A 21,430-nucleotide genomic window follows, 5' to 3' on the forward strand; every position below is an offset into this window, starting at 1 on the left:
TGGCGGGCAGGCCGCGGCTCCGCCCCCGGCCCCTCCCCTCGCCTCCGTCGGCCTGAGCTCTCGGGGCCGCCTATAGGTTGTAATTACTGGCGCTCAGACTCAGGCTCGGCCCCTCCACCTGTCTCATTGGTAGCTGGACAAAGGCGTGCGGCTCCGATTGGTCCAGCGCCCCGCTATTTCCGCTCGAGAGTGGAGGGGGGTGGGGGCGTTGCCCGAGAGACAGGCGGAGTTCGCTGACGTACAGGGGGACCGCCCCCTCCGCTCGGCCGGGTGAGGGACCGATTGGATCCGGGGGCTCTCCCAGACGGGAGGGACGGACGCGAAGGACGGAGGGGGCGTGGACTTGCAGAGGCGGGACTCACGTTGACGGAGGCCAATGGGCGGGTAGATCGCCCCCGCGGGCGTCGCGGATTCGCCGGGCCTGTCCTACTCCCGCCCTCGACTGGGCTGGTGTCGCGGGCAAAGGAGGAGGCGACGATCCGTGGAAAAGGAAGGAGAAAGGGGGGTCGTTCCTCGCCTGGGCTGGGATAGGTGGAGCGGCTCCTGCAATTCCCTGCTGCAGAGGAGTTGGGAGGGGCGGGAGAGCGTGAGGTGCTTACTGCGCAAGCGTCTTTCTCCCCCCCCCCCCCATTTTCCCCCCCTCCTCTCTTCCACCCCCAGACTCCTTAAATCTTCTTCCAGGGAGACGTCCCTACCTCCTCCCCCTCCCTTCTTCCTTACTTTCCCTTCTTTAGCCGCCGAGATGTTGGGACCTAACTTGTCCGGAAGCCTAGTATCCCAGAGCTGAGGAAACAGTAATTCAAGTCTACTCCCATCAAGCAGAGGTTAAAACTGACGTCCAGAGAGGTTGAATGACATCCCCAAGGTCACAGAGCTCTGGAGGATTAAACTATATTCTGGCATTTAACTACTTTCTAATATAAACTACTTTCTAAAGCCAATATGCAATGGCTTTTTCTGTTGTTATTGTTGTTGCAACTGTAACACCATTAAATAGATATCAAATACAAATTGCAAGTCTTTCCACCAGACTTTGAGTTCTTCCTGAACAAGAAGGGGACCTGGTAATGAATGAAGAACGGTGGATAAGGAAAGCAGTCAGTGAACCCGCTTTGTTTGGCCCAACCAACACCGCTTGTCGCCCCAGAGACCTTCCTTGTTAGACTGTATTTGGGGAAGGCAAAACTTCAGAAATTCCAACGCCCCCGGCTATTGAGAAATCTGGGGCAAAGGGAACTGGAAGAGTCCATTCTAGCACCTAGAGGAACTAAGTCCCCGTCAGGCTTTTCCAGTATCAGAAGCCTAGAATGCTTGGATTGAGCCTCAGGGGAGTGTCACGGGTCCAGGAACATCCCCTGGGGGAATGGGGACGGGCCAGAAGAGCCCATCTTCCAGGTTCAATGGATTCGTCCATTTGGGTTTCCAGGGAAGGGGCTTGGGAAAGTCTATTTTGGATTCTAGGAGGACAAACATCTCTGGTGTGGGGGGAGGCTGTCTGCCCCTAAAGACTATATAGAATGAACCCATAAACAACAATAACAACAAATTATTAGGACCAATAGGAGTTGGAAAAACTCCTTTTTATGGAAGATAACGTCAAGCAATCCAAGGACTGGAGAAGTCTATTCATGACAAGGGAAGAAGCACTTTTCTCCCTAAGGATAACACCATTAAATAGAGATAGATACCAGATAGATAGACAGATAGATAGTAGTGGGTTGGAATTAGTCTGCTTTTCAGGGGATGCAAAGAGAGACATCCAGAGCCAGATGAACAGAATTATGTCCCTAAGGAAGAGGGAAAAGCCACCCTCTTCCTAGACTTCATGGGGATGGATGTGGCGCCCCCGACAGGAGCTCATGGGCTCACCAGTGCCAAGTTAGAGCAGCGCCTTCCAAAAGAAATGCAGTGGGAGCCACAAATACAGTCACAAATATGCTCCTCCCACGTTAAAAAAGTAAAAAGAAAAGGTGCTGCTGCTGCTGCTAAGTCGCTTCAGTCGTGTCCGACTCTGTGCGACCCCAGAGACGGCCACCCACCAGGCTCCCCCGTCCCTGGGATTCTCCAGGCAAGAAAAAAGAAAAGGTGAGATGAATCTTAATAATATATTTCATTTAACCCCTCGCACCCAAATATTGGGCTTCCCTGGTGGCTCAGTGGGCTTGATCCCTGGGTTGAGAAGATCCCTGGAGGAGGGCATGGCAACCCACTCCAGTATTCTTGCCTGGAGAATCTCATGGACAGAGCAGCCTGTCAGACTACAGTCCATGGGGTCACAAAGAGCTGGACACGACTGAGTGACTAAGCACAGCACAGGTGGCTCAGTGGTAGAGAATCCGCCTGCCAATGCAGGGGACGGGGGTTCCATCCCTGGGTCAGGACGATCCTCTGGAGAAGGAAATGGCAACCCACTCCACTACTCTTGCCTGGGAAATCTCATGGATAGAGGAGCCTGGTGGGTTATAGTCCCTTGGTCGCAAAAGATTTGGACATGACTTAGCGACTCAACAACAAACAACAACCCAAATATTATGATTTCAACATAGCCGACATATCATCCTAAGTGTTTGAAATCTGGTGTTTATAAACATAGCACATCTCAGTGGAGATTCACCATGTCGCAATCGCTCAGCAGCCACGGGGCATTATCAGGGGCGGAAAATTAGAGACCGGATTTGAGCGAGACCATTCTGGGGTGCAAGGGCTCAGCAGGTGACCCTCTGCTAAGTTTTAAAACCATCATGAACAAACTCATGTGTGGGGGTCTAGATGAGGTTTAGACAAGTCCTTGTTGGTTTCAGGATAGAGCACAGAGAGAGAGAACACCAGGAGTCCCTCAAAGAGCTCATGGGTTGAACCACAATAGTTTCTGAGATTCTGACCTGAGCAAATCAACTCAATTTTCACCAGGAAAACAGGACTCACCCCCTCTCTTCCCATTTTGGTAGATGAGCCCACCATCAATCACCCAGGCACTCTTACCAGAAAGGACCCCGCCGTGTCCTTCACACCAAACCAAAGCCAGAACACACCCCAAAACCAGCCACCTCCTCCCACAGCCGCTGCCTCCCCCTATGCAGACCACCATCACCATCATCTTTTGCTGGAAGCTTGCTGTGACATCCCACGCTGTTTTCCCTGCTTCCATCCTGGCCACTCAGGGTGCTTTTTACAGCATCCGTCAGCTGTGTCCTTCCCCAGCTTAAATGCATCAGCCACACTGGCCTCCTCTTGGCCACTCAGACCCTCCAGACTTATTCCTTTGGCCATGTGATGCGAAGAGTCGACTCATTGGTAATGACCCTGAAGCTAAGAAAGATTGAGGGTAGGAGGAGAAGGGGGCGACAGAGGATGAGATGGTTGGAGCATCACGGACTCAACAGACCTGTCTCACTCCAGGAGACAGTGAAGGACAGAGGAGCCTGGCATGCTGCCGTCCATTGCAAAGGGTCAGACATGACTTAGTGACTAAACAACAACAACATGAAGACTCATTCCTGCCCCCTGCGCACCCTGACTTTCCCCACGGCTGGCTTGTCCTTCAGGTCACAACAGAATGGGCCCTCTTTGGAGAGAAATTCCGGATTTAGGGATTTAAAGTGATCTCTCTTTGTTATACTTGCACACATTATCCAGTATTTTTAAAAAATGTGTTTTAGCAATTCCATTCCTGGGCATATATACAGAAAAGACGAACACTCTACTTTGAAAAGACAGATGCACTCCAGTGCTCATAGCCCACTATTTACAATAACCAAGACACAGAAGCAACCTAAATGTCCATCAACAGAGGAGTGGATAAAGAAGATATGGTCTATAGATACGATGGAATATTACTCAGCTATAAAAAAAAAAGAACGAAATAATGTCATTTGCAGCGACACGGATGGACATAGAGATTATCACACTAAGTGAAGTAAGTCAGGCAGAGAAAGACAAGTACCATATGATATCACTTATATGTGGAGTCTTATAAAATGATACAGGGGGACTTCCCTGATGGTTCAGTGGTTGAGAATCCACCTGCCAATGCAGGGGACAGGGGTTTGATCCCTGATCCAGGAAGATCCCATGTGACATGGAGCAAATAAGCCCACATTCTAGAACCTGTGAATCAAAAAATACTGAAGGCCGAGAGCCCTAGAGCCTGTGGCTCACAACAAGAGAAACCACCACAATGAGAAGAAGCCCGCAGCCAGAGAATAGCCCCTGCTCTCTGCAACTAGAGAAAAGCCCCTGCAGCAGTGAAGACCCAGCACAGCCAAAAATTAATTAATTAATTTTTAAAAAATGCTACAGGGAATTCCCTGGCATTCCAGTGGTTAGGACTTGGTGCTTTCACTGCTGGGGCTGGGGTTCAATCCTTGGTTGGGGAACTAAGATCCCAGAAGCCACACAGCAAGGCCGGAAAAAAAAACCCAACAACAAAAATATATGTCAACTTTATTCAATAAAGAAACCATTTTTAAAAAAACAAAGTTGTAGACATCAATACACATCAACCCTGTTATGGGTTGAATTACATCCTGCAAAAGATGTTCAAGTTCTAACCTGCAATAACTGTGAACGTGCCCCTATTCGGAAGTAGGGTCTCTTGATCGATGATCAAGTTAAGACGCACTCATCTGGGTGGGCCCTGATCCAGTGTGTTCTTAAAAGAGGGGAAATTTGGAAACTGGTCCAGAGAGAAGACAGTGTGAAGACACAGGGAGAAGATGGCCACCTGTAACCCAAAGAGGAACACACTCCCCACTCATTCCTGGCTAATGGTTGTTGATATTGTTTAGTCACTAGATCAAGTTCCACTCTTTGCAGCCCCACGGACTGTAGCCTGCCAGGCTCCCAAGAATACTGGAGTGGGTTGCTATTTCCTGCTCCAGGGGATCTTCCCGACTCAGGGATCAAACCTGCGTCTCCTGGGTCTCCTGCATAGGCAGGTGGATTTTTTACCACTGGATACTAGGAGAGGGGCACTGATTCTCCCTCAGGGCCTCAGGAGGAGCCAACCCTGGTGACATCTTGACCTTGGACTTCTGGCCTCCAGACTGCCAGGCAATGACTGTCTGTGGTTTAAGTCACCCACAGCCCCAGATATTCGGCATGCACATCATGAACTACAGCTGAATGTTTAGATTCTCTTTTTTTTTTTTCCAGCCACACCGTGCAGCTTGAGGGAGCTCAGTGCCCTGACCAGGGGTCAAACCTGGGCCCCCTTCAGTGGAAGCGCAGAGTCCTAACGCCTGGACCACCAGGGAAGTCCTTAGTTTTGGGGTGTTTTTAATCGGCAGAATCCACACAATAAGAGGCTCAAATCCCAGGCGCACAAATCGATGAACTTTGACAAATGTCCACTTTGCCGTCACCCGGTTTTGATTCCCTTCGTATCACGTTCGGACACCTGCTCTTTTCAGTCTGTTTCTACTGCTTGTCTGTCTGTCCCCTTTCAACCTCCCACAGAATGTGAGATCCTGCAGCGACCCTCCTTCCAATCCTCATCCTCCCCCAGACCCTGGGAAAGTGACAAGTCCGGCAGGATGAATCAAGTCTGAATGCGCGTGGCGGGGGTGGGGGTGGGTGGGTGCTGAAACAGAGAGTTTCAGGGAAAGGGAATTTGGACCCCTCCCAAGAAACAGTGAGCCAGTCCACCGTTGAGAATGAATCAGTTTCACTATGGATCTGAAGTGGGGGAAAGATCAGGGCAGAACGAGAAACCTGGACAAGGAATGGTTCACTGAGCCCCCCTGGGGAAGGCGATAAGCCACGTTTCCCAGCCCTGTGCCCACCGCCCCCCCCCCACTGGAGCCCAGTGGTTGGGTCCTTTATGAGTCAGGCCTGTGGGCACCGGGGACCTTGAGGGGCAGTGGTCAGAATAGGTGGACATTCTCGGAGGAAGGAGCCCCTGGAAGCCGGGCCCCCCACCCGCCATGGCGAGCGTGGTGGTGAAGACAATCTGGCAGTCCAAAGAGATCCATGAGGCCGGGGACCCCCCTGCGGGGGTCGAGAGCCACTCCCAGCTGGTCCTCGAGTCTCCTGGGGGGGTTACCAGCCCAGTCAAGGGGATCGCGAAGAAAAAGAAGGCTGTGTCGTTCCACGGGTGGGTTTGTTGAACCCTGTCAGGGTCCTAACGCCCAGCACCGCCTCCAACAGAGCACGAGTCCCACCGTGGGTGCTGGAGGAAGGGGTGGGGAAGGAGAGGATGGGGCAGAGGAGAGGCGGGCAGGGGGCCGGTGGCCAAGGGGGACTCAAGAGCGTAGGAGGAAGAAGGTAGTGGGGATGGAGGGAAGGAGAAGAGGAGGTGGGGCTGGACATGGCAAAAGAAAAGGCAGCAGGGATGTAGTCAGAGAGACTAGGGGATGTGCAGACAGGGAGGCGGGAGGGGCTGTACCCTGCTGGGGCCGCACCCTGACCCTCCTGCCCATTCCTCTGCCCCAGGGTTGAGCCTCGGATGTCCCATGAGCCGATGCACTGGTGCCTGAACCTCAAACGGTCCTCGGCCTGCACCAATGTGTCCCTGCTCAACCTGGCAGGCATGGAGCCCACCGACTCCTCGGGGACAGACTCAACCACGGAAGACAGCAGCTCACTGGCACTGCCCGTGCCCCCTGCCTCCCCTACCCCACCCTGGGCACCGGATGACCCAGACATCACGGAAATATTGGTGAGGGACCCCTGGCTGGGCTGGGGAAGACCAGGGCCCTCACCCTGGTGGTAGACAACTGAGGATCGGGGAGGGACAGTCTTCATGATTTGAAATGAGAAGGTTCTGGTCACCCTACAGGGCCCTGACAAGCAGCCACGAATCTGCTCCATCGGGGGTAAATGATACCTGTTGCCTGGAAGTTGGTCTTTCATTCACTCAGTCACTTGCAAATGCCCTGAGTGAGACTAGGGTCACAGCTGGGAATCGGGCCAGGTCCCTGCTCCAGGGAAGCTCCAAGTCTGGTGGGAGTGACAGATACAGATAGGATGAGAAATTCCATGATGGAGATAACACCAGAGATCCCAGAAAAGAGCCCCTCAAACCAGACTAGGTATATCAGGGAAGGCTTCCTGGAGGAGGCAGTGTTGGCACTGGGCTTTGAAGGATGAGTATGAGTTCTCAGAGGGGACCACTTCAGAAGGTGTGACAAAACTGCAAGGTGAGCAAAATCTAGGAAAATCTAGAGAATTTCTGACTAAAGCATAGAATGCTACATGTGTGCATGCTTAGTTGTGTCCAACTCTTTGCAACCCTATGGACTATAGCCTGCCAGGCTTCTCCGTCGACAGGATTCTCCAAGCAAGAATACTGGAGTGGATTGCCTGCCCAACTCCAGGGGATCTTCCCAATCCAGGAATCGAACCAAAGTCTCCTGTGTCTCCTGCACTGAAGGCAGATTCTTTAACCAATGCTGTACCTTGGTCCTTTAACTCCCCTATCACCTTCCACCCCTTGCCAGGTTTCTCCTGGGCCAGGCTCTGAACTAGTCTTGACACAGACATGGAGAATCACACTAACAATAACCCTGGTTATAATGATACTAAGATTCACTAGCAGATATTGAACACTTTCTATGTTCCGGAGCCTCAGTTTCTTCATCTGTAAAATGGAGACGCATGTGTATGTTCTTTCAAGAAATACTTCTTAAACACCTACAAATGTGTCAGGTGCTGGTCTAGGAGCAGGAAATACAGTAGCACCTAAGATAGAGTTCTGTAGAGAACTTCAACCTCCTCGTGAGGTTGTCATGACAATGAAATGCAATTCACTCATGTAAAATGTTTAGCCCAAGAGTCAGCCGTATGCACAGAATATGGGTTAGTTGTTGTTATCCTCATTTCACAGGCAAAGATACTGAAGCTCTAGAAGGTTAAACAGCACCCCCAAAGTCACACAGCTTCTAAGTAGGGGAGCCAGGTTTAGGAGTCAGGGGTAGGGGGAGGCACCCTGCATTGATGGGGGCAGTAGAGGTCACCGTGGGAGCCCTGAAGAGCAAGGCCTTGGCCCAACTGGCCGTGGTCAAGAAAGGCTTTCTCTCTGGAAGAGGCAATTCCCAGGTTGGATCCTAAAGATAAGGAAGGCGGAAAACAGGGAAGGGTGTTCCACCTAGATGGAACAGCATAAACAAAAGGACAGGGGTTGAAAAGAGTCCTGGGGAGGAACAGGTCCTTGTGGCGAGATTGTGGTGTGTGGGAGAGGTGAGCCTGGCAGGGGATAGAGCACAGGACACAGAGGCTGAGGAGTGTGGACATTCTCCTGAGGGTAATAGGGAGCCATTGATCGTTCCTGGGCAAGGGGAGAGGAGCCATGCTGGAGTTTGGGCTCTCTACCCATTTACTGAGCACCTACTATGTGCCAGGCACTGTGCCACATCCCTGTGGTGGGGAGGGGGTCTCATTTTCCTCTCTAAGTTCTGCAAAGGAAATGGAATAATGACCCATTTGAAGAAGAAGGAAAAAAAATAATTAGTGAGGTAGAGAGAGGTGGAATGACCCCCTGCAAGGTCAGAGAGCTTGTAAGAAGCAGGGCCAGGACCAGAGGCTTAGTGGGTCCTTAGTGCCTTCTTTCCTTAGGAGATGCTTCTGGGCCCAGGTGGGAGATGTTTGGAGGGGAGAGACTGGAGGCAGGCGGACCAGAGAGGAGGCCAGGCGAAGGTCCCGGGTAAGAGGACCAGGTGGAGAGAAGGGAGCGGGCAGAGAGAGTCCAGCTGGGATGGATGGCCCGGGAGGCATCTCCTCCCCCTTGCTGCCGGCATCGCTCAGGCAGCTCTTGCAGAGGTCCACCTCCCACTGGAGCTATTTCTGAGTCACATCCCCCAGAGGACTGTGATGCCTGAGAAAGAGCCCTGGGCGGCCAAGATCAAGGTCTGATGCAGCTGCGAGCTCATTGTGGGGCTGCAGGGGAGCCCTGGCCTCTATGAGGCCTCTCTGTAAAATGGAAAAAATTACTGACAGGCAGCACCTTGGGCTAGGGGCAAGAACAGTGAAGAGGTGGACCGTAACAGGGACTGGCACACAGCATCAGAGCTATATCAGGAAAGAAAGCTGGAGATGGGCCCAGAGGGGGCAGAAACCCAGAGATCAAGGAGGACCAAGATCGGGGGGAACAGGGGCCCCAGAGAGACGAGGACTTGGAACTAGGGAGGGGGACAGAGGCCAACTGAGGGGGAGACAGAAAACCAGAGACAGAGGAGGGGGCTAGAGACCTAGACAAGGAAGGAACGGACACCATAGAGAGAAATGGGTCAGAGAACTGGACAGAAGAGGAAGACACCCCTGAGTGATGGAGACCCCTGGTGACAGAATGACAGTTCCCAGACTGGACGGAGGGTCAGCAGAAGATGGTGAAGCAGACAGCTTTGATTCCTGTTTTCCTTTTTGTTGTTTTTTTGGCCATGCCAGTGCAGCTTGTGGGTTTTTAGTTCCCTAGCCAGGGATCGAACTTGAGCCAACAGCAGTGAGAGACAGAGTCCTCACCACTGGACTGTCAGGGAAGTTCCTGGCTCATGGCTTAAGCTCTGACATCTTTATGAGGCCAAAGGATGCAATTGAGGAGGTGGTATTGCTTTTAGGAAATGTCAGTGCCTCTGTGCAGAAATGGCCAGATTAGGTCTTTGCAGCCTTGCTTCCCACTTGTCCTACTGCCTGCAGACTTCCCTGAGGCAGCTGTGCGATCTCAGTCCTAAGCCCCTTCCTGGTAGGTCCTGTCCTATTGCTGTTAGTTTTAATGATGCTGACACTAATCACAGCGCTTGCCTTATGGATCCTAACATCTTGTTGACCCTTCCTCACCACCATCTGCCAAGGTATCATCATTCCCGTTGGACAAGAAAGGAAACTGAGGCAGGCTTGGAATGGGGAATTGGACTGCCCAGCTGCATGGCATGTGGGTGGCCAAGGAGGAGGGGTTTATCTCCAGATCTGGCTGCCTCCCACCTCCACCATGGGGCTTTCCCAGTGGCTCGGCGGGCGGTAAAGAAGCCGCCTACAATGCAGGAGACTCGGTTTCAATCCCTGGGTCGGGAAGATTCCCTGCAGGAGGGCATGGCAACCCACTCCACTCTTTTTGTCTGGAGAATCCCTGTAGACAGAGGAGCCTGGTGGGCTACAGTCCTTGGGGTGGCAAAGAGTCAGACACTACTGCAGTGACTGAGCAGGTACACACGCATGCATCTCCACCATGCCATTCACGTTTCAGCCAAGGCTAACAAGGCCCAGCCTTCACTATTTCCAAAATCTGCTCTCAGAGAAGCTAAAACTCACCTCCAGTGACCCCAGCTTTTCTCCAGTGCCCTTTCTCTTTTCCCAAGTGTTGACCAGTGGCCTTTCTGGGTCAGCCTGTGTTCTTCCCAGCAGCAGCCCCGTGAAGGTAGCTATTAGTCCTTCCCCGTTTTACAAGGAGAGAAACAGAAGCTGAGAGAGGTGAAGTCCCCTCCCTGAGGCCTTACAGCTAATAAGTGGGAGAACTGAGTTGACCCCAGGACCTGCTCTCCTAGTTTTCCAGAACCTCCACCTACAAGAAGTCCAAGACTTTTCGGGTCTTCAGTTCTAAAATATCATTCTGTGTATCTGTTAGCTATTGCAGTGAAACAAACGATTCATGACCTTAAAACAACAAACCTGGAGTGGTTTAGTTGGGTGGTCCTGGCTTAGGGTTGCAGTCAAGATTTTGGGAGGGTGGGACTTCCTTGGCGTGTCAGTGTTTAAGACCTCATGCTTTCACTACAGGGGGCGCAGATTTCATCCCTAGTCAGGGAACTAAGATCCCACATGCTGCTCGGCCAAAAAATATTAAAAAAAAAAAAAAAAGATTTTGGCAGGGGGCCATAGTCATCTGATGGCTTCCCAGGTGGCACTAGTGGTAAAGAATCCGCTTGCCAACACAGGAGATACAAGAGACATGGGCTTGATCCTGGGGTTGGGAAGATCCCCTGGAGGAGGAAATGGCACCCCACTCCAGTATTCTTGCCAGGAGAGAATCCCATGGACAGAGGAGCCTGGTGGGCTACATTCCATGGGGTCACAAAGAGTTGAACCCAAATGAGCAACTAAGCACACACAGTCATCTAAAGGTTTGACTGGGGATGGAGGGGGTGCTTTCAAGATGGCGCACTCGTATAGCTCTTGGTTGGTGGCCTCAGTTTCTTGCCACATGGGCCTCTCCAGAAGGAGCTGCTTAGGGGCTGGGAGTTATCATCCTCCAGAGTCAGACAGGGCAAGAGGGAAGCCACAGTTCTTTTCGTGAGCTAGTTTCTTAAGTCACATATCATCACTCTGACTTATGCTATTTACTGGGTATGAGTCACTAGGTCCAGCCAACACTCAAGTGAGGGAGTAAGGCACTACATTTTGAAACAGCCTCAAAAAATGTATGGGTGTATTTAAAACCACCATGGCGTTGTTGTGGGTTTTATTGTTTTTAATTATTTTTTTTGTAGGTGCTTTTTACCAGGATGAGGAAGTTCCCTTCTACTTTGTTTGTTGAGTGTTTTTATCATGAAAGGGTATTGGATTTTGTCAAAAGCTATTTCTGTATTCATTGACATGATTATATTCCACCCTCACCTTGTATTTTACTAATATGGTATGTTACATGGGTTAATTTTCATGTTGAATCAATTTTGCATTCCTGGGGTAAATTGTATATGGTGTAGTGTATGATCCTTTTCTTCCTTTCTTTTTTAAGGGCTTCCCATGTGACTCAGTGGGTAAAGAATCTGCCTGCAATGTAGGAAACTTGGATTCAGTCCCTGGGTTGGGAAGATCCCCTGGAGGAGGGCATGGCAACCCACTCCAGCATTCTTACCTGGAGAATCTAATGGACAGAGGAGCCTGGTAGGCTACAGTCCACGGGATCACAAAGTGTCAGAGGCGACTGAGCACACACACACATAATTCTTTTTATATGCTGCTGGACTTGGTTTGCTAATATTTGGTTGAAAACTTTGTGGCTGTTTTCAGAAGGGATATTGGTCTGTGGTTTTACTATCTGGTGATGTCTTTGGTTTTGGTATCAGGGTAACTCTGGCTTCATAGAATTAGTTCCCTCCTCTTCTGTTTTTTTGGTGAAGAGTTTGAGATGAATTGGCAGCAACTCTTAAAAAAAAAAAAGATTGGCAGAATTCACCAGTGAAGCCATCTGGGCTTTTTTTGTTGGAAGTTTTAAAATTACCAACTCAAACTCTTGTTATAGAGCTATTCAGATGTCCTAGCTCTTCTCCAGTTAGTGTTTTACAAGGAATTTTTCCATTTCATCTAGGTTATCAAATTTGATGGCATCCAATTGTCCATAGAGTTCCCTTGTAATCCTTTCTCTTTCCATAAGATTGGTAGTAATATCCCCTTTTTCCTTCCTGCTTTTAGTGATTTGAATATTCTTCCTCTTTTTCATGGTCAGTCTAGCTAAGAATTTGGCAATTTTGTTGATCTTTTTAAAAAAACAACTTCCGTTTTGCTGATTTTTCTCTACTGTTCTATTGTTTCCTTTTCTCTAATCTTTTTCATTTCCTCTCATTCCAAAGTATAATTTCTCTTGTGATTCTTCTTCTACCCATTGTTTATTTATAAGTGTGTTGTTTAATTTCCATATATCAATATTTGTGAGTTCCTCTCATTTCCTTCTGCATTTGATTCCTAATTTCATTCTACTGAGGTCTTTGAGGTCAGGAGGCACACTTTGTTTTCATATGCTTTAGGGTCTGTCCTTGACCATATGAAGAATGTTTCATTCCACTTGAGAAGAATGTGTATTCTGCTGTTGCATGTTATGTTCTATAGATGTCTGTTAGGTTTGGTTGATTTATAGTGTTGTTCAAGTCTTCTATCTCCTTTTGCTGACCTACTTTCTAGTTTTCACTTCATTCTTTTTTGGGGGGTGGGGAAGGGAGGGTGCTGTGCCATGCGGCATGCAGGATCTTAGTTCCCTGACCAAGGGATTGAATCTGGGCCTTCAGTAGTAAAAGCACAGAGTCCTAGCCCCTGGACTGCCAGGGAATTCCCAATTTTGTCAGTTTTTGATTCATGTGTTTTGAAGCTCTATTAGGTGCATATATATTTATGATTGTTGTAATCTTCCCAATGACTTGAGTCAGTTTTGGCCACTTTTTTTCATTGTTTTCATTGAGGGGTGGAATTTGGGGGTTTCCAACTCCTCCATTTTGCTGATATCACCTTAATACAATATTTATCACGGTATTTATCCAGAGCAGTTGTGCAAGAAATGTGAAGTTGTTCCCATTTTACAATGGAGGAAGCTTGTTCTCTTTGCTCTTTGTGTATTACTTAAGCAGCTGTGAAAGAAATCCAAAATATCTGGTTGCAGCAGGATAGTTTATTGCTGACATAAATGTCTCAGGTATAGCAGGTCTCTTCCAGTGCAGCGGGTTAGAGGCCCCAGGGTTCTGGAGGCTCAGTTATTAAGTCACAAGTTTGGCTGCTGTAACAAAAAAGACACAAAGTAGCAGTGTTGGTCTTTTTATATATTTATTTGGCTGCACTGGGTCTTCCTTGTGACATGTGGGGTCGTTAGTTACTGCACTCAGGATATTTGTGTTGCGGGTTGTGTTTATGCAAACTCTTAGTTGCAGCATGGAGGATCTTACTTCCCTGACCAGGGATCGAACCCAGGCCCCCTGCATTGGGAGAACAGAGTCTTAGCCACTGGAGCACCAGGGAAGTCCCCAAAGTAGCACAGTTTAAACAAGGTGGAAAATGTTCTCCTTCTCACATGTAAGTGGTTGGAATTGAGTATGGCAGCTTCACAGGGTTGAGAATTCAATATTCTTTTATCTTGTGTCCTCCATCTCATGGTCCAAGATGGCTGCTCTGGCTTTAGCCATCAACATCATAGGGAGAGAGAAAGGGAGGTATGTTCCCTACTTTCCTTTATTAAAGGCATGAATTGGAAATTGCCTATATTATTCCCACTCATATTCCATTGGCCAGAACTTAGTCACATGGGCACACCCAGCTGCAAGGGCACCTGGGAAATGTAGTCTTTGGCTAGGCAGTCATGTGCTAGGCTAACTCTTCTATAAATGTGGAAGGCGAGAGTGGAGATGCTGTCACATGCAGCCTTCCTGAGCTGGTTTATTTGACAGGGGTCACAAAGCATTTTATGATGATATAAGGTAGCCATGATCAGCAGCCACATGGCATCATGGTTTAAAACAATGGTTCCGAGTATAAATTCTGACAAGGGCACCTCACGTACCATGTACCTGGGAATACAAAGGACATGCCCTCTCTGAGCCTCATTAGCCTCCCTTGCAAAACGGGCCAAAATAACCTCAGGAGGTGCGGTTGTGGGGAATAAAAGGGAAAACGTGGGTAAGTGCCTGACTTGGTGCATAGTGAGTGCTTATATTTGGAAAATGGGTTATCTTTAGAATTCTCCACTGCCTGGAGAGAAAGACAGGGCATGTGTTTTAACAGTTTATCTTATTTATGTCTCTGGACCCAAAGGCATTTATCTCAGGTTAGGAACATCCTCCTTCTCCCACATGTCTGAGCAACCCCCCACCCCCCACTCCCTTCTGGATCCTACTTATTTTTCCTCCCATCCACTAAGCAGAAAAAGAGTCTGCCCCCTGGTTTAATGGAGCAAGAACACCGAGAATCACAGAGGCGCAGCCCTGGTCCGCAATTCCACCAGCTATTTCAGGGCAGAATCAAGGTGTAAAGCCGGTTCTAGACTTTCTCTTGGGGTTGGGGTTTGCTCCCCTGCACCCCCTGACCGCTGCTGTCTCCCGTTCTTCCCCAGAGTGGGGTCAACAGTGGATTGGTGCGTGCCAAAGACTCCATCACCAGCTTGAAGGAGAAGACCACCCGGGTTAACCAGCACGTGCAGACGCTGCAGGTGTGAGGACCACCCCATCCCCCGCCAACACCTCTTCTTCTTCCGGGGCCAAGTTCCCGTTCTTTGAGCTACCTTCCAGCTCAATGCACCCATAGCCCAGTTGGGGGAGACTAAGGCTCAGAAGGGAAAGGGATGTTACCACCTCTCCTCCCCACGGGGTGTCCCCTGAAGGCCCTGGCTAACCCCTCCTCCCTTCCGTGCTCCAGAGTGAGTGTTCTGTGCTGAGTGAGAATTTAGAGAGAAGGCGGCAAGAAGCGGAAGAGCTAGAAGGGTACTGTAGTCAACTCAAGGTGAGCCGCTGAGGGGCAGGAGTAAGAAGAGGGTGAGAGGAAATGAGGAGGAGTGGAGTGGTCGACAGGAGAGAGATGGAGGCAAGCGGACAGGGAGCATGGGAGAGGTCCGAGGAAGGACCCTTTAGCCAAGGGAACCAAGCCTCCGGAAAAGGGCGGCAATCCTTGCGGAAGTGGGCGTGTCTCGGTTGGGGGGTGGAGCCTGCATGGAAAATAGCGAGGATGAGGGTCGGGAGACGGAACTGCAATGGGAAGGCAGGGCCCCTGCCCTGGTGTCCCGACCCAGGAGAACTGCCGGAAGGTGACCCGGTCGGTGGAAGATGCTGAAATAAAAACCAACGTCCTGAAGCAGAACTCTGCCCTGCTGGAGGTAAGGTGGAGGGGTCTATGGGTTTGAGGAAGTTACTCAAGTAGGTGAGGTACTCGAGGTGGACTTCGGGTAGGACTTCTCGCCCTGCCAACCACCTCTACCACCACCACCCTGCCCCTATGTGTTCATGGTCATACTTCTCCACGCACAGCCATATTCAGGTCCCAGGGAGAGGAATTCATGTCAGACTTGGAGTGGGAATGCCTGTCCTGCCCACACGCCCACTGATTTCCCAACAGAATGTTGGAAAAGCTTCAGTTGTCCCTCCTAAACAGGAGGGACTGCAGTTTGAGGCCTTCGAGGATTAGAGTTGGGGTGGAGGGCTAGATGGAGACAGAGAGGCAGGCATTTAGAGGTTAAGGTGAGTTGGGACTCCAGCTGGGCATTGAATGGAACCTCCTTCCCTAATCGCGTCCCCACATCTATTTACTTTCTAATGTCAGGAATTCACTGGGCGGATCTGGGGGTGGGGGTGGCGGTGGGGGTGGCGGTGGCGGTGGCGGTGGCGGTGGCGGTGGCGGTGGCGGTGGCGGTGGCGGGAGGCAAGGGGCCGGATGCTCGCGCTAACCCTGCCTGCCTTCCCCGCCCAGGAAAAGCTGCGCTACCTTCAGCAGCAACTGCAGGATGAGACTCCAAGGAGGCAGGAGGCCGAGCTGCAGGAGCTGGAGCAGAAGCTGGAGGCTGGCCTCTCCAGGCACGCCCTGGGTCCCGCCACCCAGCCCCCAGGCTGCTCCGGTCCGCCCGGGAGCCCCGACGAACCCCCGCGACCGCGAGGCGTGGCCTCAGGCGGCTGGGGAATGGGGCCCCGGGCAGGGGAGGGCCCCATCGTGAGCGAGCAGGAGTTGCAGAAGGTCTCTGCCGGCCTGGAGGAGCTGAGGTGAGTGGGATCTCGAGATGGGCCCGGGGGGTTGAGCCTCGAAGAGCCTAGGAAGGAGTGTTTTGGGGCGATGACCCGGAAGGGCAGGACTTCGAAGAAGGAGTCGAGTATAGGACTGGTGGCAGGGAGGCCGGGAGGCCCGTGAAAATGAGGTGGGCGAAGTTTGGGGAGGTGGCAGGTATTTGGAGGCTCCAAACTCAGGGGGACAGGGTTGGGGCGAGCGGTATCTTGAGGAGGCAGTGTCTGGAGCCTACATTGATGCGGGGCTGGGAGGCAGGCCGAGAGAAGGCCAGGATATCTGACGATTCTTTCCGGGCTGGGTTCCGGGGGACGTGAGAGGATTCCAAGACATGACCAGAACGGGAGAATTCGGGGACTGGTTGTGTCCGGAGCCCTCGGCCTGGCGGACCGGAGCGTGTCCAGACTTAGCCCTGACGGGTTCCTTACCTCTGCCCTTACAGGAGGGAGGTATCCTCGCTGACCGCCCGGTGGCATCAGGAGGAGGGAGCCGTGCAGGAGGCCCTACGGCTGCTCGGGGGTCTGGGTGGCAGGCTCGACGGCTTCCTGGGCCAGTGGGAGCGGGCGCAGCGCGAGCAGGCGCAGACCGCGCGGGGCCTGCAGGAGCTGCGGGGTCGGACAGACGAGCTGTGCACGATGTAAGGGGCCCACCCGGGAGCGCTGCGGGAACGTGGGAGGGCGGAGCCTTGAGTAAAGGGGTGGGCCAATCAGCTGGAGCCAATCGGGTGGAGACTGTAATACTGACGGGTGGGAGCCCCAATTAGAGAGGAGGGAGGGGTGCTTTCTACCTAAGGACTAAGGGGCGGAGCCACCTACAAAAGAGGTTAGTTCCTACAGGGGCTTCTCTGGTAGCTCAGCTGGGACAGAATCCGCCTGCAATGTGGGACACCTGGGTTCGATCCCTGGGTTGGGAAGATCCCCCTGGAGAAGGATATGGCAACCCACTCCACTATTCTGGCCTGGAGAATTCCATGGACTGTATAGCCCATGGGGTCGGAAAGAGTCAGACACGACTGAGCGACTTTCACTTTCACTGTACCTTAAAAGGCCAAGGGGAGGCAAATGGGAACAGGGCAAACCAGTCAGAGAACAAGGAGAGGCATTCCCGGTAAAAGAAAGGAAAAAAAAAAGACGGACCAGTCAGAGCAGAGGCTGTGCGTGTGGTGAGGTATTGCAAACTGTATGGAGGCAGAGGTGCTGGGCTAATCTTGGGTGGAGCCTTGCTGGGCCTTCAGCCTGCTATACAAAAGTAGAGCGGTTCCTGTGAAACCTTTGGTAAGCCAAAATAGCATAAAGCGAAGAAGCGACTACCTTAGAATACATCTTGCCAACAGATGCACAAAATAAATTGAGGTAAAGCACAGATGCCCACAGAACACAGTTCAAAGCTATGGTGGCTTGATGCCTAGATACTGAGCGTAGTTCTCAGAGGAGGAGCTTGGTGGCTCCACTCTCATTGCTTGTAATGTGTCCTGCTTCTGTAAAAGCAGGCTGAGCGCGGAAGAACTGATGCTTTCCAACTGTGGTGGTAGAGAAGACTCTTGAGAGTCCCTTGGACAGCAAGGAGATCAAACCAATCCTAAAGGAAATCAACCCTGAATATTCATTGGAAGGACTGATGCTGAAGCTGAAGGTCCAGTACTTTGGCTACCTGGTGCAAAGAGCCGACACATTGGCCAACGACCCTGCTGCTGGGAAGGATTGAGAGCAGGAGGAGAAGGGGGCGACAGAGGATGAAATGGTTGGATGGTACCACCGAATCAACGGACATGAGTTTGAGCAAACTCCAGGAGATAGTGAAAGACAGGGAAACCTGGCCTGCTGCAATCAATGGGTTGCAAAGAGTTGGACGTGACATAGCGAATGAACAACAAGAGCTTGCTACAAAACAAATGCTTTGTGCTTTTTTCATAAAAGCAAAAATCCTTTTCTGATTTCTTTTGGTTAGTGAAAACAGGTACTAATGTACGTCTTTCCTAAAAATGGACTGGGATAAAGCAACCTTTCAGAAATCGGAGCACGCCTGTATTCTCTTTGAGAGGCGACCTCACTGCACTGCTTATTCTCACATCTCAGGGTGGAGCGGTCTGCAGTGTCTGTGGCTTCGCTGAGGAGCGAACTGGAGGGGCTGGGCCCAGTGAAACCGATTCTGGAGGAGCTTGGACGGCAATTTCAGAACTCTCGGAGGGTGTCTGACCTCTCTATGAACCTGGATCGGGGAGCCCAAGGCTCCTGTACCCGCTGTGCCAGGTAAGGGGGCAGCGCCTGGCTCCAGGTGCATTCTGTCATATTGAGGACAAAGCATCGAAGGAGATGAGACTTGAGCATGAATGGAGAGGGAAATGCATTGTGGGAGACACGGCAGCCCCACGTATTAGAGGATGGGCCAGTCTTGCTGCATTTGGGGAGTCACCTTTCTTCCCTTCCCCACACGGTGAAGTCAGTGTCTTGTGGAACACGAGAAAGTCTTGCTTTGTTTCGAGCATCCTGGATTTCCAAGTGCATCGTGGGAAGATTGGGCAGTGGTACTGGTGGGAGGCAGAGTTGCCCAGTGCACTATAGGGAAGTGAGACCTTGGGGTATTGGAGAGGCACAGCATACCATGTTTAACCTGTATTAGGAACGGTGGGGGCACTTCCAATGCAATGCGGGATCAATTTTAACTAGGGCATTGTGGGAAATGTGAGTTTTTGATGCGCTGAGGGCCATCTGGTGTTGGGAGTGGAAACCCCCAGGCACTGTGGGAGTTCCCCATGCTGTTGGAAGCCAAAGTACACCTGATGCACTGTAGTCTGGCCCCAGTGCATGGTGGGAAGGTGGCCTGGGTGCACAGTGGAAATGGGACCTGGGTGAAGGCTGGGCAGATAGGCCCAGGCCATCCTGGGCCGAGGCCTCTTTCACCTGGTGACTACCCCTCCCCCAGCCAGGGGCAGCAGTTGTCCACGGAGTCCTTGCAGCAGCTGCTGGAACGAGCGCTGACCCCGCTAGTGGACGAGGTGAAGCAGAGAGGCCTGGCTCCTGCCTGTCCCAGCTGTCAGAGGCTACACAAGAAGATTCTGGTACCAAGGACCATGGGCCACCATGGTCCAGTTTGTGATCAGGGCAGGGGGAGGGGAGCCCCAGGCGCAAGGATACTGCTGGTGTGTGGCAGGATGGGAAGGGTGAGCTGGGGGCAGCAGGTGCTGGGGGAACGCTTGGCTCTGCTATGTCAGAATGGGGGGGCGGGGGAGCAGTTTGGTGGTTAGTGAGTCATAGGTCAGTCATTACGGAAGCTTGGGTGATGGACTTGGGCCCAAAGCATCATGGAACACGGATCTGGTGCTGTGTGGGACAGAGAAGGCAGACACCAGTCTATAGCTTCATGGAATATAAACCTGATTTTCTACGAGCTTTGAGAGGCAATGCATTATCTGAGGATCATTGTGGTCAGATGGGGGACCAGTGAATACAGCTCACAGTAAGCTGACGCATTATGGGAAATGGGAACACAGCTCTTCCTGAGGCACTGCACACAGACACAGGTGCAATAGCAGGTGGAATTTGAGGCCGGTGTACGTTCTGAAACACAGCGATCTAGTATATTATGGGATATTGGCCCAGTGCATGATGGGATATGAGTTGTAGTGGATGAGACAGACAAATGAGGCAGTAAAGGACAGTCACGTGGCACAGTTACAGGAAGACGTGCTAGGACCTGGGGCCGGGTGCATTGTGGGACACAGGGCACCAGAGCACTGAGGACTATTATTGGGACAGAGAGGCTGGCCTGACAGACAGGAGATGTGGGGTCTTGTGAATTATGGGATGTAGTCGGTCACCACGTAAGGAGACATGGGGGCCCAGACATCAAGCGCATGGTGGCTCATGGGCAGTAAGGAACAATGTGACAGATGCTGATTTAGTGCTTACAGGGACAAAGAAGGCCAGTGCAATCAATAGAGGACAGACGGTGGTACAGATACAAGTCTAATGCACAAGGGAATCGGGAAGGCCCAGTGCATTGCGGGATGCTGGGGTCAGCCTCAGGCTAAGGCATGATGGGATACTCTGGGGGGGAACGTGGGCCCCAGGGGACCCTACCCCTTGCCCTTCGCGACCCAGATCCCCCCTCCACCCCCAGCCCAGTCCAGCAAGCCCAGCGGCGCCTACGCTCCTCTCCCCAGGAGCTGGAGCGCCAGGCCTTGGCCAAACACGTCAGGGCAGAGGCCCTGAGCTCCACCCTTCGGCTGGCCCAAGACGAAGCCTTGCGGGCCAAGAACCTGCTGCTGACAGACAAGATGAAGCCGGAGTGAGGAAGGAGGCTGAGGGCAGGGGAGGAGGGTGAGGTATTGGGGAGAGGGCCTGAGTCACCCCCACCTTCCACCTCAGCCCCAAGGCCTCGGGCGTCACCAGCACTAACTGCCCACTGTCTCATTACAGGGAGAAGGTGGCCGCTCTGGACTATCTACACTTGAAAATGTGCTCCCTCCACGATCAGCTCAGCAACCTGCCACTTGAGGGGTCCACGGGGACAATGGGGGGAGGAAGTGGTGGGGGAACTCCCCCAAAACGTGGGGGCCCAACCCCTGAGCAATAAATGGCCCCTCATGCTGGCATGAACTCAGTCTCCTGTTTGGCACCAAAAGAGAGCTAGTAAAATTGCACATACCACGCACCAGTGTCTATGCTCTCTCTGACTTGATCCTCAGCCAATGGGATGTCCATGATGGTACACTCTTCTGATGAGTTCTGCTTGAAAGGGGAGTCGAGAATGAATTGATAGCCAGTGTGGAGAAGTGGGAACAAAGAAAGTTCAAAAGTCTTGAATTTATCTGTGTTCAATCAGATGTTCCCATTGTAAGTCTCAATCTTCCACTCTTTCCTGATCAACACCCCAACCTTCCTATCAGAGACTTAGGGAGGTTTTTAATTCAACTTGGTGTGTAATTCTGGAACCCATACAGCTACAGCTTGTGTTGGATTTTCAGCCATGTTGACCCTGTGTTTACAAGAAATGTGAAATTCTTTTAGGGTTTCCATGGAAGCTCATTGGTTCTCTG

General features: G+C 51.6%; 1 protein-coding gene and 1 long non-coding RNA gene across 9 annotated transcripts; one reads left to right on the top strand and one right to left on the bottom strand.

The window, feature by feature from the left end:
- The first annotated feature begins 5,866 nt into the window (after nt 1-5,866).
- TSKS (testis specific serine kinase substrate) lies at nt 5,867-20,990 on the top strand. 8 transcript variants are annotated; one of them, XM_081515028.1, is made up of 11 exons: nt 5,867-6,094; nt 6,433-6,658; nt 14,741-14,836; nt 15,043-15,126; nt 15,386-15,496; nt 16,087-16,373; nt 16,835-17,029; nt 18,468-18,641; nt 19,315-19,450; nt 20,512-20,711; nt 20,811-20,990. In XM_081515028.1, exons 1-11 carry the CDS (start codon nt 5,925-5,927, stop codon nt 20,965-20,967), a joined length of 1,836 nt encoding a protein of 611 aa, XP_081371154.1. In that variant the 5' UTR covers nt 5,867-5,924; the 3' UTR covers nt 20,968-20,990. The 8 variants fall into 8 exon arrangements, with proteins under 8 accessions (XP_081371154.1, XP_081371158.1, XP_081371160.1 ...); XM_081515032.1 differs by having other exon boundaries at nt 20,512-20,679; XM_081515034.1 differs by having other exon boundaries at nt 20,555-20,711.
- On the bottom strand, nt 12,476-17,050 carry LOC145515230 (uncharacterized). Its single transcript, XR_014060778.1, has 2 exons — nt 16,821-17,050; nt 12,476-13,414 (listed from the first exon to the last, which is right to left on the bottom strand). It is a non-coding gene; the product is annotated as an uncharacterized LOC145515230 (long non-coding RNA).
- Nucleotides 20,991-21,430: the final 440 nt, after the last annotated feature.

This window comes from Giraffa tippelskirchi, chromosome 7 (assembly GCF_054371585.1).
Source record: "Giraffa tippelskirchi isolate mGirTip1 chromosome 7, T2T-mGirTip1v1.2.pri, whole genome shotgun sequence".
NCBI lineage: Eukaryota > Metazoa > Chordata > Mammalia > Artiodactyla > Giraffidae > Giraffa > Giraffa tippelskirchi.

Excerpts from the sequence above, each read along its gene's own strand:
- TSKS (XM_081515028.1), top strand. The coding sequence starts at position 5,925 with ATGGCGAGCGTGGTGGTGAAGACAATCTGGCAGTCCAAAGAGATCCAT. Across the intron at positions 15,127-15,385 it reads GGTACTGTAGTCAACTCAAG|GGCCCCTGCCCTGGTGTCCC; the intron begins GTGAGCCGCTGA and ends ATGGGAAGGCAG. Across the intron at positions 16,374-16,834 it reads GCCGGCCTGGAGGAGCTGAG|GAGGGAGGTATCCTCGCTGA; the intron begins GTGAGTGGGATC and ends CTGCCCTTACAG.